This window comes from Streptopelia decaocto (assembly GCF_964273445.1).
Source record: "Streptopelia decaocto genome assembly, chromosome: 7".
NCBI classification, from domain to species: Eukaryota; Metazoa; Chordata; class Aves; order Columbiformes; family Columbidae; genus Streptopelia; species Streptopelia decaocto.
Genome location: NC_138661.1, coordinates 7,347,648 through 7,364,990, shown reverse-complemented (window position 1 = coordinate 7,364,990; position 17,343 = coordinate 7,347,648). Strand labels below are relative to the sequence as shown.

The following is a 17,343-nucleotide window of genomic DNA, read 5'->3' as shown; positions in this document are numbered from 1 at the left end:
CATTTTGGTTTTACTCAGATTTACTTGTGGTTGCCTTGAAGCAGTGGTATTTTTCCTCTTTTGCAATGTCTGGAGGCTGAAGCTGTTCTGTGCAGCAATTTAGAGAAACTCGAAGTCTGAGGTTTAGTATCAGTGAACACGGAGGATACATACTAACGATGCGTGTGGTCTGAGTACATCTGACACGATTTCCTTCTTTCCCGCAGGTTGGACAAAGTTTGCTCGGCTGACGCGAGCCCTGACGAACAGCCGGAGTGTCCTGCAGCAGCTGACGCCCATGAACAAGGCTGAGGTGGTGCACAAACACTCCCGGTTAGCCGAAGTAAGTGGGACACATAGCAGCCTGCTCCATCCATAAGGCAGGAAGAGATAGGGGGGGTTGGGAAAAACCTAATTCCCATTACTACATAATATTTTTAGAGGAAAGTGTTTCCCAACTCTGATTTTTTTTTTTCTCAGCCTCGTCTCTGCTCATCCTAAAGCAGCAATATGTGCCAAGCCCACATTTCTGGGACAGGTCACTCTCAGTCATGAAAACAGTCTCCGTAGGTCACTTTTACTTACATGGCCCTATTTCTGTGATGCAATTCTCAGTTTGCTGGTTGTTGCCTCACTTGGGGTGCACAGTATGCTCCTCTACATGCTATATCACACCTATGCGGAACCAGACATGATGTCCTTGAGCCCTGCGGATGGTCGCTTGCTCTTCCAGGGAAAGGAGATTATTTGAAAAACCTCTTTGGAAGTATCCCTGTCCAGGTCCCTGGGGTTGTACAGGCATACTGACTATGTATCTCTTAATCTTGACTTTCTTGTGAAGTCATTCCTATGGTATTTTGCTCATCATTTTTTTCTTCAGAACTGATGAAATGAACTCTTTGGCAGGTTGCAAACATCTCCTTAACAGTGCAGATGGTGCAACAAGTGAATGCCTTCAGGTTAACTGATGAAACAGAGGTACAGCTTTCATATTCCTGTCCATTGGTAATGAAAAATATGTGGGTCAAAAATATATGGGCTACTGAACATGACAACCCCAGCCACCTTGTGCCAGAGAGCTTGTCTTGGGTTCAGTGCTAAGAACTGCTAGCAGCTTTAAATGTGTGTGCGTTTGTTTTGTTTGTTTGGGTTTTGGTTTTGGTTTTGTTTATTTTTTTTTCTCTTATTAATAATAAAAGCTCTATTTAAATTAAAATAAAAATGGAAACCCCTAGTTTTCAAGTGTTGGAAGTGTGATGTTTTCTCTTGAATTATCCCATACCAGTAGCTGGATGACTGCTGAGTTACTCTCACATCTTGCTTTTCTAATTCATGACATGTCAGTGTTCTGTAAATCCTGTTATATCCACTATTGGCTTAATCTAGAGAAGATATGGTAAGAATATTCAAATAAGTCTATAGCAGGTGCATAGAATGAGGGAGGAAATTGTTCACTGGAACCACTATTGCTAGAGAAAACGTAGTGGCATTAAGTCACAGAAAGGAAGATTTAGGTCAGGCAACAGGAAAAGCTCAGGTAAGGGAGAAGGTTGTACTGAGGAACAGGTTGCTTGGCAAGTGTGCGATCTTCTCTCCTACCAGTCATTTAGAGCTACAAAGTGCTTTGTAGGGAAAGTGCTGTGAGGAATGCAGAATGAGTGGAGGCACATCATCACTGTACAGGCCAAATTTTTCATACCTCTGTGTCTGAGGAGGAGCATTATCATTACAGCTCGTCCCTTGAAGAACATACTGCTTACCTTCATTAGGCTTAACAGTTACCAGCCATTTTTGTTAGTTATATACAAGAATAGCTTCGAGAGTCTGTGATGAATGCAGCTGACTAACAAGATATTGTGTATTCTTTTGTGGTTTAAGATTAAAAATTCATGCAGCATGAAAGAAATAATCATTATAGTTCAGTGGTCTCCACAGCCACTTGCCACCCACTCACCATGTCAAACTCAGCATGATATTATGTTAAGAATAATAATTATGCTTTTACAGTGTCATGGGAGCTCCTAGGCATTCCACCACCAGAGACACAGGGAAGTATCAAGCATATGTTCATCGCATTTGGCTTGAGTGCTGAGTAGCTTATTATTCCAGCAATAGTGAGGCTGTTCCTGGCTCCTGCCCCAGTAAACAAGGTGGGGAACAAATAGGTATGGAGAAACCAAAGACGCAAGTCCCACTCTTGATTTATCATGACAGTAAAGTATTGACCACAGATGAGTCCAAAGTAATAACTGGAGATAACAACCAGATTACGAGTCAAAGGCAACATTGTATATTAAATGCAGGGGACAATTTTGGCATTGAAAGAAGTTTCATAGATTTGTACAAAGGCTGCTGTGAAAAAACATGGTGGTATTGATCATTGCTTTTATTCCAGCGAAGGGCCCATGGATCCACCAGCAAATTCAGTGCGCCACAGTGGCCAGCTGAACTTGCCCATTAGGGACTTAGAGGAGTTGTGATAGTGAGCCTTGTCCTGGTCACTGGGGAAGGGACACCTGGAGGTTGATATTTTTATGGTGCTCACCAGGGGTTTGGCATCTGTGAGGGTCTCTGGCAAGTGTCATTGGGACCACACACCTCGGTGTGTGTTGCTGTTCAGCTGGAGCCCAGCGCATGGCTTTGCGTTACACCAAAAGTGGTGTGATAGGAGGCTTTTGGCAGCAGGAGCAGCCGTGGTCTCCTGGAGGTCTCTGCTACACTCTCACTGCTGCCTCTGTAGTGGGTCTAGTGGTTTTCTAGTCACAGGTTAAATTTGTGCAACTCAGCAGACTCTAGAAAACAAATGGTTAACTAATCTAACAATAAATGAGTTTTTCATCATAGCAGTTTAATTGACTTTCCTTACAGGTTGTGATTGCTAAAATTGACATTAGGGAGGGTGGGAATAGGTAGGCAGAAGTAGGTTTGCGTCCCATCAGGTTACAGCCTGACATTGGGCCAAATTAGACATGTTGGGAAGCCACATCCTCCAACAGAGAGTGAGGGAGGCTGCTCTTGTTTTCCCTTGGTGATTTCTGAAGAGCAAGTTTTCAGCAGAGCCAGACTTTTACTGTATGATCTCAGTAACAGCTTTCTCATCTTAAAAATAAGACTGCAAAGAATTAATGGGGAACCGAGGTCTGTGGTACTAGTTGTGCTGTTTATTGAGAGCCATTTACTCCTTTTCATCAAGGAAGCATCCTGTGTTTGATCATTTTTACATATGGGAGTGCTGTTTGCAGTCTGACTGTCCCTGCAAATATGGCGCCTCAGGTCCAATATGGGACAGGTGTAGGGCTGAAATAAGTTTTAAAGTTGCTGGAATTATTTATTTTCTCCCATACAGATGTGAGATCCCTGAATATAAAAGGTGTTATTAGTTCCAAAATACACAGGAATCTTTTCAGTTGTCAGCGCAATATATTGCCATGTTGTGCATTCCTTTGTGCTTCTGTTTCTTGTGTTGGACTGAGATAAGAAGTAATTAGATTAGCTGGGAGGAATGTCTTAAGTGAATTTGGCTTGGTTCCTTTGCAACGTTTCCAGTTCCACATTTTACAAAAGTGCACATGCTGGAGATTATAGTCATATGCAAAAAAGAAAAGTAATTACAAGAAATAAAAAAGAACCCACTAGAGATATTGAACTTGTAAGAGCAACAATGTTTTGAGGAAAATGAGAAGTAAGCATGATATTGCCAGGGTGTTAGAGCAGAGATTGTGCACTCAATGCTTTATTTTAGAAGGAGGTCAGCCAGCAAGGCTAAAATCTGGTTTACCTTTGATAAGGTATTGTTCTGGCTCAACAGTGGTTTAAAAAAGAGGTCAGGCACAAAGGATTAGTCTTGTAGCACCTCCAAATACAAACGGATGCTACAAAATACAAACAGATGCTCATGTTCGTAACTGCAAAGCATGATCTGGTGTGGCGGTACCCACCAACCTGTTTATGGAGCCTCTCTGCCCTTGCTGTTGGCATGGCTTCCCTTCAGTCCCTCTGCAAAGACCTCCCTTTTTGCAAGTATATCCTTAGATGCTATGCTGCTCCCATTCATCGAGTGAGAGCTGCTTCCACACATTCTTAATAAATCAGATAATTTAGAGACTGCAGGTTGACTTGCAATGTCCAATGAACACAGTCCCGTCTTTGTGCCGCTCCTTACAGAAATCCGTAAGACCCCTTATTGCTTTATATTAATTGAAAACAGTAACATTTGCTTTTCTGTCTTTTACAGGTTCTTCAACTGGGATCCGATATTCTTCCTCAGTACAAGCAAGAAGCTCCAAAGACTCCACCACACATTATACTGCACTATTGTGCTTTTAAAACCACTTGGGACTGGGTCATCTTAATTCTAACCTTCTATACAGCAATTATGGTTCCATATAATGTCTCCTTCAAGACAAAACAGAACAATATTGCCTGGCTGGTGCTGGACAGTGTCGTGGACGTTATTTTTCTGGTTGACATTGTTTTGAACTTTCACACGACCTTTGTTGGCCCTGGTGGAGAGGTTATATCTGATCCCAAACTCATAAGGATGAACTACCTGAAAACGTGGTTTGTGATTGATCTTTTGTCCTGTTTACCATATGACATCATCAATGCCTTCGAGAATGTGGATGAGGTAAGTGATTGTAGGCCTCCTCCAAAGGATTTTTTAATTAGGAATTAATTTAAGAGCATGCTCCCAGGCATCTGGAAGCAATAAGAGGCAACTGAAGCTCTATGCAAATATGCAGGGATGGCCTTAAGCTGCTGGGCTTCACCTATGCAGCATTCCCTTGTGGGAGCAGAGGCGTCTTATGATGTCAGTACCACAAGTGGACGTGTACATTAGTGGATGTGGGTTTTAGAATCATTTGCGTGTCACCCAGGAGCGTTGTGGCACATCCATATCGAAAGGGGCTTGACCAGTTGGGATGTCCCTCTGCCACAGCCCCCCTTTGCAGCTCAGACCCAGTGACTGCCTCTAAGCAGCTTTAATCCATTACAGGACAGACTAATGTGGCTTGACGTAAATAATAAAAACTCTCTATCTGCTCTGGCTGAAGCTGGTAACATATTTGCCGCTGACATACAAAAGTAGAGAATGCCTCTGAATGAGCATTTTTTTAAATCCTGCCCTATGATAACTTTTTAAACCATGCTGTAATTTTCAATTTTCTTTTTTTATGACATCTTTTTAAATGTCTGGTTGAGAGGGAGATTTATCTCCATTTTTTTAAACAGTTCTTGAGCTACTGCTGGAATTTTAGAAACTGTTTGAGGAGAGAAAACAAACGTATCCTAAACGGACAATGAATTAAAGCTTTTTAACTGCTAAATGTATTAACATTTACAAAATTGAGCTTGCAGTCTAAGATAATAGCGAAAACAAGCAATAACTTTGACAAATAATGCATGCACAAGTCAGTGTAGAGAAAATTCATTATTAAAATGCAACTATAAGGGCATTAGGACTTGTTTTAATTTTTCTCTAGAGTCTTTTATCTTTAGGGCTATAAACAGATGAAAAAGCCTCTATTCATTTTTTAACATTATAACAGTTTTTTCTTAGACCATTGTTCAGTGGTGCTTTTTGTTGTTGTTGTTTTGGTTTTCTTTGTTTCCCCTCCTCCTCCTCCTCCTCCCCCGCCGCTTTTTAAAATTCTCTAGTTCCTCAGTTATATATCCTCACTTTATAAAGTCTATATTCCTATTTTTTAATGCAGAGTTTGGTGCAGATTTTGTAGAGCTTCTTTAAAATTCCATCCCCATCTCTGTGCTGAGTACCATCTTTTGACATTGTTCCATTTTATTTATAGAAAATATGACAGAAGTGATAATACTTGCAGCTTAAATTCAAGATCATATGAGGGCTGCCCGTCTGGAAGCAGGTTGTACAGTCAGGCTGTGTAAGGAGGTGGTATTATCAAGGTTGTAAATATAATACAGGTTTAAGATAAGCAATTTCAGACTGAGAGGAACTCGATTTTTGTAAAAATGCAACATTATCTCCAGATTTTCATGCTTTAATATGTAAAACAAACAGAAGATTTCTGTGCCCAAGCAGTACAGTTTAAATATTGAGCTTAACCTCTTTCTCTAACATATAGATGAGAAAGAAACCATCTGCAATGTTTGTGACAGTGAAGAGAATCATTGGCATGGTGCATTATAATTGAGGCACACTTAAAGTGGCAAAGTTTAACAAAAATGTAGTAACTATAACAGGATACCTGGAGGCCCAGTGATCCTGCAGCTGCTGTTATACCTTCAAACAAATGGAATATCAACTCCTTTTTAGTAAGAGAACCAATAGTAACCTTTATTTCTCATGAAATGGTCTCTTATGGCCCTGGAGCCTCCAGCAAACATTGGAGTACAGAGTATAAATGTTTATGCACTTGATTTCAAAGCCCTCTAGCTCCAGTTTTCCCTAGTGCCTGAAAAGAATTGAAGTGATTTTGAAAACAGGTATGTAAGCAGTCAATCTTGGGTCTACATTTTCCCTTTTCTCTGTCTTCCAGGGGAGATTTTTTGTTTCGTGATATGTCTTCATTTGTGACACTGAATTCTTTTGAGCGGGTTGGTGTGTTCTGGGTGGTTGTAGTTATGAATGCTCTTTATCTTCATTTGGCTTTTAACATTTTAACATAACTGGTACTTTTTTCCTGGGATTTATCTTCTTGGCCCACAAGCAGCAATGTGCTCGATCATTCTTTATAGGTAAAGGATAAGTAGATCAATAAGCTTAATTTGGATGAAATATTCTGGTTGTTTAAAAGGAGAATGTTTCTCATTAGAAGTTGAAGTGTTTCTTACCTAAGGCAAGTAGGAGAGAGAGGAGTTCTTTTAGCTCTTGATTCTGGTAGGTTTTAGCCCTTTATCTTGGCCCTGGATCTTCAGCATTTAAGTTGGTGACTGTGGCATTTCAGAAGAAGTTAACAGAAAGTCAGAGCTTAGAGGTAAAGACCTTGGGGGCAGATCCTGGTGCTGTTTGGGTTCTTGGTATGACAGTGAAGGATGGACCAAAATCAGGGTGAATAGCCCTAAAAGCCAGCTGATTGAAAAGTGACTTTCCAAATTTCCATTGTGTGTCCCACCTCCATCCCTCCTTTTTCCACATAAAGCATCAAATGTGCTTTTGTTAGTTGTTAAGGGACTAGGTGGGGGAGGTTGGACATGATTGCAGGCAGTTGTGGGCAGGTCTCTCACGTGTAAAGAAAGAAACGGCCAAGGAAGTTTACGTTTGTGTCTCTCCATTGTAGATGTATATATACTACATATGTGATATAAGTGCTTGAATGTTCTCATGCAGAGTCTGCTTAGTCATTGTATAAGACACTTTATGCACTTGAGTGCTATTTTAGAATGTCAGAATTAAGGAGATAAATAGAAAGATTTAAAAAAAAAAAACGGTTTGAAAAAAGGAAATGTGTTTTTTCTTACTGAGGGTCGGAGTTCTTCAAATGCAGTCAGTCTTGTACAGAGTCCAGTGTCATTTCCATCACAGACAACATTAGGCCAAGGCTGGAGTCTTGTGAAATTCCCACCTGAGGCAAACATGGCTGCAAATCAAAGTTATTTTGTTATTGAGCAGAGATAGAGCCTCTGTAGAAGGATGCGACGAAAAGGATTATGACACATAAATTGTGAATTGGGGGGAATTAAGATGATTTGAGGCAGAATTAGAGGTGTGGGTTTCCACACATGGAGTTACAGAGCCAGGCTATTACCGTCTGCTCAGGGGGATTTCGGTGTGTGACAATGAAGGGGAGAAAAGTAAGATAATGAGACAGAGAGGTACCTTGCACAGCATAGAGTGATCTAAATTGATGTGATGGATGAGGAATTAAGTGGCTAAATGGTATTGATAGAGTAGGAAAACAAGGTAAAGTAGGCTGGAGAAAAATGAGCTGAGAGAGAGTAAAGTGGAATCCTTAGTGGGATACATACTTTAAAAAATAATGATAGTCCTAGAATTCAGGAAAATGCATGGTGTCTTTTCTAATTGGGAAATATTACTTGCTCTGAAATACCTTCTGGCTAAACCAAAGCCATACAGAAAACCTTTCAAATATAGAAGTCTGAGAAAGGACACCGTAAAATACGGAGAAATCAGCCAGTTTTCAAGGTACGAACCAGAACAGAGGGTGTGTGCTCAGACTACCTGAAACTAGGCTGATTTTTTTTTTTTTAAAGTAAGAGAGTTCTCTGAAATTTCAGATTTAGTCCAGAAGTTCATGTCTGTCTGTCTGTCTGTCTCTTCTTTTAAATTAAAAAAATAATTTAAAAAAAAGAGAAAAAAGAAAAAAATTGGAGTAGCGGGGGATATGGTGTTTGGATCAAAAGATTAAAAGATTTTGGTCACGGGAGGTCCCTGTTGTTATTATGCTGTAAAGTATGTAGGAACTGGAAGAAATCGTTCTAATTGTTTTGCCGAGTACTTAGCTGTAATTGACAACTCTTTCCATTGCTGTATGTACTGTCACTTATGTTTCTGAAATCATGATTCCCTGCTTTTGAAGCTGGAGAATTACATTGCCTTGAGGCTTTATATGTGTTCTGCCTACCAGAGAAAGATAAATATCCAACCTCTGTCAGTCTGGGCTACCAAAAGGTTATTTATAGCATAGGTAGCCATTTATTCCATAGAACTAAAAATTTTCAGTCACGCTGTGCTGCGTATTGTCAGCAGATGGGTTTACAGTGTGCCTGAGGACACAGATCCCATTGCTGGTTCAGGTATGGTCAAACATGCTACAGCTCCCTTTGGGACCAAACTCATGGATTTACATCCCAGGGAAACCAAGATGTTGTGCAGGTGTTTGACTCTTGTCCCCACGTGGAGCTGCGCAGCTGGGAGCTGATACAGTGCTGCTGAGGGCTGCACTTGAGCCTCTCTAAATTAATATGTAGAATAAATATTCCCAAGACTGGGTGGATGGACAAGCCTTTGGCCAAATGGAAAATACTTCCACAAATTTAGTGTTCAATACAGCTCAAAAAGCCCCCTTTGGTATTTGGAAAAATATTGATGCCTCTTTTTGTTTTAAAATTATTATTTTCTGTGAATTTTTACTGAGATTCCTGAATTTCTGAGTTTGTAATGGAACAAAACCTAGAAGCTTGATCTCATCTCTGCCAGAGACACAGCCCTAAACTGATACAGTACATATTGTGAAGAATAGGGCCAGATGTCAGGATGGCACGTAGAGATAGCCAAATAGATGGTTTTCAAATGAGTTGTATGAAATATCATCCTTTCTGCATAAATTAGTTTTCATGAGATACTGGTTGGAAATGAAAGCAGACAAATTTAAATGAGCTAAACTGAATTTCTTTGTTGTTTCATAATGTAGGACTGCATGACCCAATGGCCTTTAAAATTTAGTGATCTGTGCAGGACATAGTAAGGCATGGAATCCTTGTAAGTGTAATCTACTTTTAATTACTATTATCGATCTGTTTCAGCGGTGGCAGAGACTCCTTTGCATCACTGCAATGAATAGCGACTAAAATAGTAATGTCTGTAAATTGAAAGCAAATAAAACCTTATACAACTAGTTTAGCCATATTCACATCTGCAGGGCTTTGCTGCAAACACTCCCTTTTCAAAAGATATTTGAAGAAGGGTTTATGGATCCCAGTCTGAGTAGCATAAGCAAGGTGAAGATAAATCAGTGTATTTCAAGAATGTGACTTTGGCTCTGAAAGAAAGTCTGTTGCTAGCTACCTTTCTTAAATCTAGGTGGCTGACATGGAGAAAATAATTCCCAGAACTAAATCCCTGCTGCAGCCAAGTGTTAAACTATGATGAAAACTCCTAGCAAAATAATGACAGGCGCACTAAGCCTGGGACCTGGCATTTTTCCCTTTGTCAGTCAGAAGGCAATTAAATATGAAGAATACTGTCATCCTGCTGTAGTGTGCAGAAAACTGCAGTATAATAATACAATGGCTTGGTTACGGCGTCCAAATATAAATGTATCCACCTTAGCCATATTGTATAAATAGTCGAGAATATTCACCCCATCACCCCGGTTTAACATAGTTGCAGAATTGCACCACATCTCTTTAACTTTTATTCAAGCTAAGATTTTATTCAAATTCTGCCACCATTTAATTATCAGCTTTTTTAATGCTATGCAAGGTTTGGGATATTTCTACAGGTTCCGCTATGGAGAAACATGAGTGTCATCTTGACATGAGGGTCAATTTGTGAAGGGCAGTGCCTGACCCAGAGGCGATGCAGGGGGTGATGGGAGGGCAGGCAGGGTTGTCTCATGAGATGGATGTGACCTGGTAGCCCAGCGCTGTACCACTCTGATGCGGATTACGGCACACTGAACTTTAATTCTATGTTTCAGTGGTCTTTTCTCCTTTTTCTTTTTTTTTTATTTAATGTGTTGTATATGTTACTGGGAAACAGATGTTGGGTACAAGCCACTTTCAAGGGAAGCTTCGAGTCCTGCGTGATCCCTCTGCTCACAAAGGAAGGAAAGGCTTATAAAGGAGATGAGGCAAATGAAATAAGCCGCTCAGCTACTCACTAAAATAATGCTGAAAGGAGTAGCGCACATCTACATTACTGGGATTGCTGTACACAGCCGTCAATAGGAGGAAAAGAGCTGCAGGCTTAGGGATGGGCAATTGCTCTGCACTGAATGGAGCCAAGCCTTGCTGAAACTAACTGCATGACTAATATCAGAATTAGTAAAGTTTTATCGCAGCCACCTTGTAACTTGATATCTGTCTTTGTTTTATTCAAGACTGGGTTGGTGTTACTTAGGCCCCTTGGTGTCAGCACTATGTGTAGTTGCAGAAGTACTTGCAGAAACATTGCAGCTCAAGTTACTCTGTCCAGATATTTGTTCTCTTTTTATTCCTATATGGGCATAGGAAATTTGTGGCTTGCTGCTGGCATTGAACTATCAGCTAAGTTCAGTGTCCTGCTCAGGTGCTGTCCTGACCAAAGGGACCTTCTTCTCCCTCTCATTTCATCCTCTATCCATTTTCCTTAAGTAAAAGAAAATTATCAGTTTTTTTATATCATCCTCTTTTTCCCTGGTTGGGCACCGCAATGCACTAGCAAATAAATAGTGCAAGATGCCACATCCCTCTTAACTTGAATCTAGAAGAAATATTTTGAAATTGGCCTTATTTTTATAATGTCAGTTATTCACTGTTTGAAATGTGTTGCATTGTAGAGTTGTGCCATAAACAATTCACTAGAAGTTTATTTATAATGTTATAGCTTATTGACATTTGTTTTAGGGGAAAAAAGAAAAATTAAAAGGCTCCTCCATCCTCCTGGAAAAAAAAGATAAAGCTCAAGCAATAAATTTAGAGGTGCTTTCAGACACTGCATGAGAAAATTTACTTACTTTCATTTTGCTGTGAGGACTCAATTTTGTGCTCACTGCTGTCACTGCTCCCATTGCTATCAGTGGTACAGGGTCAAGTATTAAATGGGCTCTGCTTGTATCTGGACCTAGAATCTAGATAGCTTGTGCAGACACAAAGCCCCTTACTCCCACGTGGACTTACATAATAGAATGCAACCCTAAATTCAGTTCTTAAAATGGTAATAAATCAGAAAAGTTGCCTCTTTTTTTTTTTTCACTCCAACATTTTAATCTGTAACTATGCAACTTTATTGCGTTGTTTACGTAAAGCAAAAGGGGGTTCTGAGATATGTTGGAAGATTTATTTTAACATTAACTCCGGTAAAGAAGCATTAAGGAGCTAACCAGGGATTTTAGACCTAAGCACTATTTAAGTAGCTAAGCTCAAAATTTCTTTTGGGAATGATTTGCTGGTTAATTTTCAAGCAGCCTATATGTCTTCCTGGATACTCCTCCTGTGCGAAGCAGAGTAATAGCTCTGGAGATGTGCCTGCAGGCTCACCTGCTTCTGTTGGCAAGACTCACTATTTCAGTTGTTCCCAAAATCTGTAGCTACTTCCATGTGTGTGTATGTTTTGGGTTTTTTTGTTTGTTTGGTTGTGGCTTTTTGGTGTTTTGTTTGTGGTGTTTTGTTTGTTTGGGGTTTTTGTTTGTTCATTTAGGGTTTTTTACATTGTCTACTATCATGTAACAACTGCACGTGAAGATTGCCCGAGGTTTACAAAAATGGTTCCTTTATCGCTGCTTCTTTACCAAATGCTAAGCTATGCCTCAAATTTACAGAATCAGCTAAGTGATGAGTTTGGGGGATATTTTTTGTGTGTATGTAATTCATTAACGTTTCCTCACCAGAAGTAAAGTTTTGCTCGTACTTCTTTAAATGAAGTATTTGGGCTGTATTTCAAAATGTGCTAAGCATGAAATTCATCTGATGAAACACAGGACCAGGCCTACTCCACAGGCGTGTTCAGGGAGTTCTCATGTTCCAAGATGCATCTCCGAAGTAGGTCCGAGAAGTCACCTTGTCCTAAAATGCTTATTTCTCACCACTGTAATGACATGGTAGTGTGACCAGCTCAGATGCAGAGCCCTCCACGGTATAGTTAGGCTGAGCATCCTGCCCTTCTGACTGTATTTGCCTCACTTCAACTATTCAAAGGATAAAAACAAAAGCAGAAAAAAATAATGGAAGTAACACTCATGGAAATCTTTTGAGTCACCAAGTCATTGTCTTTGGGGAACAGGTTCATCGTATCACCTTTCCCATAAGCTGGCCAAAATCTACCTTCATTCATGGTGTCTGCAAATCTGTTTTAATTTGCAGTCTGCGCGTTTGTTCCTGTGCCAACCTCTTGGTTAAATATTTCTTTTCCTTCCCTCATGTTTATCTCTTCAATGTGCTTAGAAAGATCAGTCACCCCCCTTCCCCTGCACAAACGTGCCTATTTTCCTTTCCTTAATCTAAGAAAACTCATTTTATCTAGAAACCTCTTTTCTGAAATTTTGTGAAAGTTTTCCAGGCCTTTTCAGCTGCCTCTCTCTGCATGGAGTTAAGTTTGAATATATCTCTTTAGGGCAGAGCTGTGCATGTTACTCCAGATGGAGAATTCATCTTTGCCTTGTAAGTGGGGTTTGGCTTTTCCTCTTGATGGTAGAAACACTTAAGTGATGTGTCCTGGAACTGGATTAACCTTTTCTGTGAGTGCACCCCACTCGTTGCTATGAGTTGATTAACCCATATACCCAAATATTTATTTTGCTCAGTCATTTGCAGTTAAAGAACTTTGTAGTAGTAGAAATTTTCATTAATTTGCCCTGTAAAGGAAGCCTTGAGACTCTGTATTGTTAAGCTTTATCACATTTTCCTTCATTCCCACCCAGTTATTCTTTGCACTGACAGTGTGTTATCAGAGAAAGCTATCAGAAAAACTTGGCTAGATCTCAGCAAACCTAAGCTTAGCAAACCTATTGCTGCACTGATTGCATCTTGATTTATCTCAATGTTTCTAATTATTCTTTCCCTCAACATTTGTTCAGGTCATGTATCTGTTTATTTCCATCCTGATGCATTAGCTTTTTTGGAAAACGTCAACATCATCCTTGAAAACTAAAGCTAAGAATTAGTTTAATTTTTAGCCCAAGCCTGGATGATATTTACTTCATTGCAGCTTGATCACTTTTGTTGTTCTTTCTTTCCTTTATGAATCTGAAGGATCTTTTGGGATTTGTTTTAATATTCTTTACAAGGAAAAGTTCAACCTGACATTTGGCAGTTCTCACTTTATCTCCGTTCTTTTTACTCTCTAAGGTGTAGCTTTCAGTAGATCAATTTTTTATTTCTTATATATTGTCAGTTCTGTGTTTCTGTTTTCTTCCTTTGGATGATTGTTTATGCAGCTATAACTGATGTCCAGCTTTACAAGTTTTTCCCCTTCTTTGAGATACAACCTATGGATATTTTGTACCTTTCGATGTAAGGACATTCCAGGTGTTCTCTGCTGCCAGGTGTTTGACTCTCCTATTATCTTGCACAGTCCAGTTGTCTTCACTTACTATTATCTGTAGTCCAATATACTGCTATTTATAATTTACCAGCTTTTGCCCTTTTGAAATCAAGAACCCTAGTCCAGTTTACTTTGATTGTTCGTATTTTTATGAAAAGATTCAATTCTTTCTTCAAGCCAATGGGGACTACTGCAAAATCTTATCAGAATTAAATGTAGTGTAGCATCACTTTCCATGGAGTAATTGGCTATTCAATGAAAAAATAAGCATGCTATTGCATCTGCAGAAAATCTCAGCCTACTCTTATTAATGACATTTATTCTTCAAGCTTGTATCGAGAAAGATAAGTCTTACATTGTGAGGCAGTGCTCTGTAATATCCATCTCTGTAATAACATAATACAGATTTGGATGCTGCCCAGATCTGGGCTATCCGGATTTCTAAGGATGGGTTTAATTTCTCCTCCCATAAGCTATGTCAGTGATAGGCTTCAGCTTCTTTGTATTCAGCGGGAGAGGAGAGAGACAGCTCCAGGAGCTGATTCATCCCATCCCCGGCTGTCTGAGATGGATTGGGTGAATCACTCTTCTGACATGCCTCTCTCTTCACTCACCGGGGAGGAAAGCCGGACAATTCACACAGACTGGATGGTTGGCCGTGAAGTCGCAGCATTACGTGAGATGAATTCCCACCCCAGGAGTGTGGATAGTGCTCAGTTGTGGTGTGGCTGTGGCTTCTGCAGGTGTGCTTGAGCTCAGCTTACGTGAAACCATTTTGCTCTAGCATGGAGATAAAGAGTTCAGCCTGGGCTGCAGACTCCTCAGCGGATTTGATCACATTAATGACTAGACTTGCTGAATGCAGGTTGCTGTAATTGCTTGCATCTAGCAACTCTAAGCATATTAGCTTAAATTAAGCTTAAGAGGGTCTGTATATACTGCAGTCACATCTTTGACTGCAGTGGCAACATGCCCTACAACATTTCATAGAAAGGTTCCCACCTCTGGTTCTTGGCCACTCCATAAATTCTTCAAAACCACAATGTGCTGAACATGAAGGCATAGTGAAAAACTCTTCTGTTTTGTTTTTTTTTTTTGCCTCTGATCTTTTCTGTTAAATGATGCAGTACTGATCCCCATTACCAGACCTGGGAGGGTTTCAGTTTTAGAACACATTTAAAATGCATGTTTCTTTTTTTTGTTGCGGTTGCGTATGTGCCCACAGTGAACAACAACTAAATAACAAATCATGGAGTGAAATCTAATAAAAAAGTGCCTAGAGTTAAAAACACATTGTTCCCTAATAGAAAAAAAAAATATGCACGAATGTACTGTTTCAGCATACTGGGATTTAATTCTGAGGTTTAAGCAGATTTTAGTATATTTACATTTTAGAAACTAATGGTTGTTTTTGTTTTCATTTTACTTTCTTAAAATTTTATGCAATAATTTCCTACTTAAAGAAAATAATACTTATTAGATTAGCAAGTAATCAGACGATTAAATCTTTTACATCTTTTACAAAGATGCAGCTCTATTATTCTGTTGCTCCTTTAGTACAGAACAACTCTCTCTCTTCCCTGGTTTAGGAGGACACGTCTGGCACTCATATGAACTTGAATTATTTCCTGCACTTGTTAACCTTCATTTTCCATTGATGACAACGTTCCCTTTATCCTCTTGCATGTTTGGCTCTTAACCTCTGTATAGCACCATGACTTTGACAGCTTCATCCTTCCTATTGCCTGGTTTATCAGGGATTAGTCAAGCTCAAGAGAATTCAGATCCCTGTTCTTGCTGGAGGAGCAGAGCTCTGGTCCTGTGCCATGTATCGCAATTGCAGGAAACGTCTTTCTCAGCCTTGTGGTCAGAAACATTTAGCCAAATGCAGACACACAGCTTAGAAACCTCTTTCATCCTGGAAGACCGAAGTTTGACATCTAGGATCTGAAATGGCAAGATACAGGTAATTTTAATAGGAAGGAGTGGTCTCTCTCCATTTCAAACCATGGGCTGTCATCGCTTGTGCCTCTGCTGTCAAACTCAATTTCCTTTCTTAGTATGCTAAGAGAATTTGAGAACACAGACTTTGCAAGGCGCTTATGTCAACAATCTTGGGCTTTCTTTAATCATGAATGCCTAATTTAATTCCAAAGTTGAATATCCATTCCTCAGAAATGTCTTTCTGGATAAATTTTATGTTGTCTACATCCTTTGTGTTGGTTTCAGCTGTCTGCTAAATATAAATGGTGGTAAAGAAAGGGCTGGTTCAGAGCTGCTACTTGTGTCCTCTCCTGATCCAGTGGCCTTAGAAGTCACTGGGAAGGTCTCCTGTGGTTCACACTTGTAACACTTAAGTCAACGATGTGTGTCGGATAGGAGTTTGGTTCCAAACTCGACACATAAAATGCAGTTCTGAAGTAGATGGCTTTTCCGTTATAAGATTTCTACAGGTGAGCAAGCTGAATGTCCTCATCATGTTAAGATATAATAAAATACATTTATCAAAACCTCAAGGGGCAGGATTGGATGGTTCATAACATAATGAGATATTCTCAGTCAGAGAACATAGACCAGCAGATATTACAGACAATTGACCCAATTGGCTAATCACTGCAATAGAGTGATGAATGCTCTTCCCTGAAGACTGGATCCTCAGTATCAAAAACATGCATTTTTTACACAATGCTTCTGCCAAATGGGATTACGTGCTCCATGCAAGGTTCCTCATCACCTCCCTGTTCCTTGAGTGCTGAGGTTGCTTCAGTTAGAGCATAAATGCAGTTAAAAAAAAAAAAAAAAAATTAAAGGCAGCCAGCAATCAGTTGAGTTTGGAACACTGAATTTAATAACCTAAACTTAATTCAGGGCAGTTAGTCTTTCACATAATTTCCATCAAAGAGATCATTGCTGAGTCTTAGGCAGAGCTTTGTGTGTTGACAATTGTGCACTTATCATCAGGCTATTTTTCAATATAAAGGTACAAGCTTGACCCAACCCAGGACTTAAACAGTGCCATGCATCACATGTTCATTTAGCATGTGCTTAGCTGCTCTTTCCTAGGTAGTGTTTTATGGAATAGATTTTTAAAGCTTCCAATATCGTCTTTATATTTCGCAAGATTAGACATGGAATGTGAGTACTCAATACATATATCTCTGATTTTTTGGTCATAAAGTAGTGGGTCAGACTGAACTGGCTTTAAGAGTTGCAGTGGAACTTACTTAAATGAATTAAGTAGAAAGAATACATTTCAATGTCAGCTAAAATGAAACATTTCCCTTTGTTTTATGCGTAAGAGATATGATTGTTATCTGTGCTTAGGCAAAAAAAAAATAATCACAGCACAAACTTTCTCCCAGACTTTGAAATAAGTACTGTATTTTTATACTAGTTTTTCAACTGCTCAACTGTACACATAACTTAGAGAAGATGTAATATGGGTAGAGGATGCAGTGTCAGGCTGT

The 17,343-nt window shown here is 39.6% G+C and overlaps 1 protein-coding gene across 1 annotated transcript in view; it reads left to right on the top strand.

The window, feature by feature from the left end:
- The window catches only part of KCNH5 (potassium voltage-gated channel subfamily H member 5), a gene marked incomplete at its 3' end in the record, with an annotated part of 157,334 nt that overhangs the window by 39,819 nt on the left and 100,172 nt on the right, over positions 1 to 17,343 (top strand). The window contains exons 5-6 of the mRNA XM_082058753.1: positions 207 to 322; positions 4,214 to 4,606. Coding sequence (XP_081914879.1) covers positions 207 to 322; positions 4,214 to 4,606 — 509 coding nt within the window. The remainder of the gene's footprint in view (positions 1 to 206; positions 323 to 4,213; positions 4,607 to 17,343) is intronic.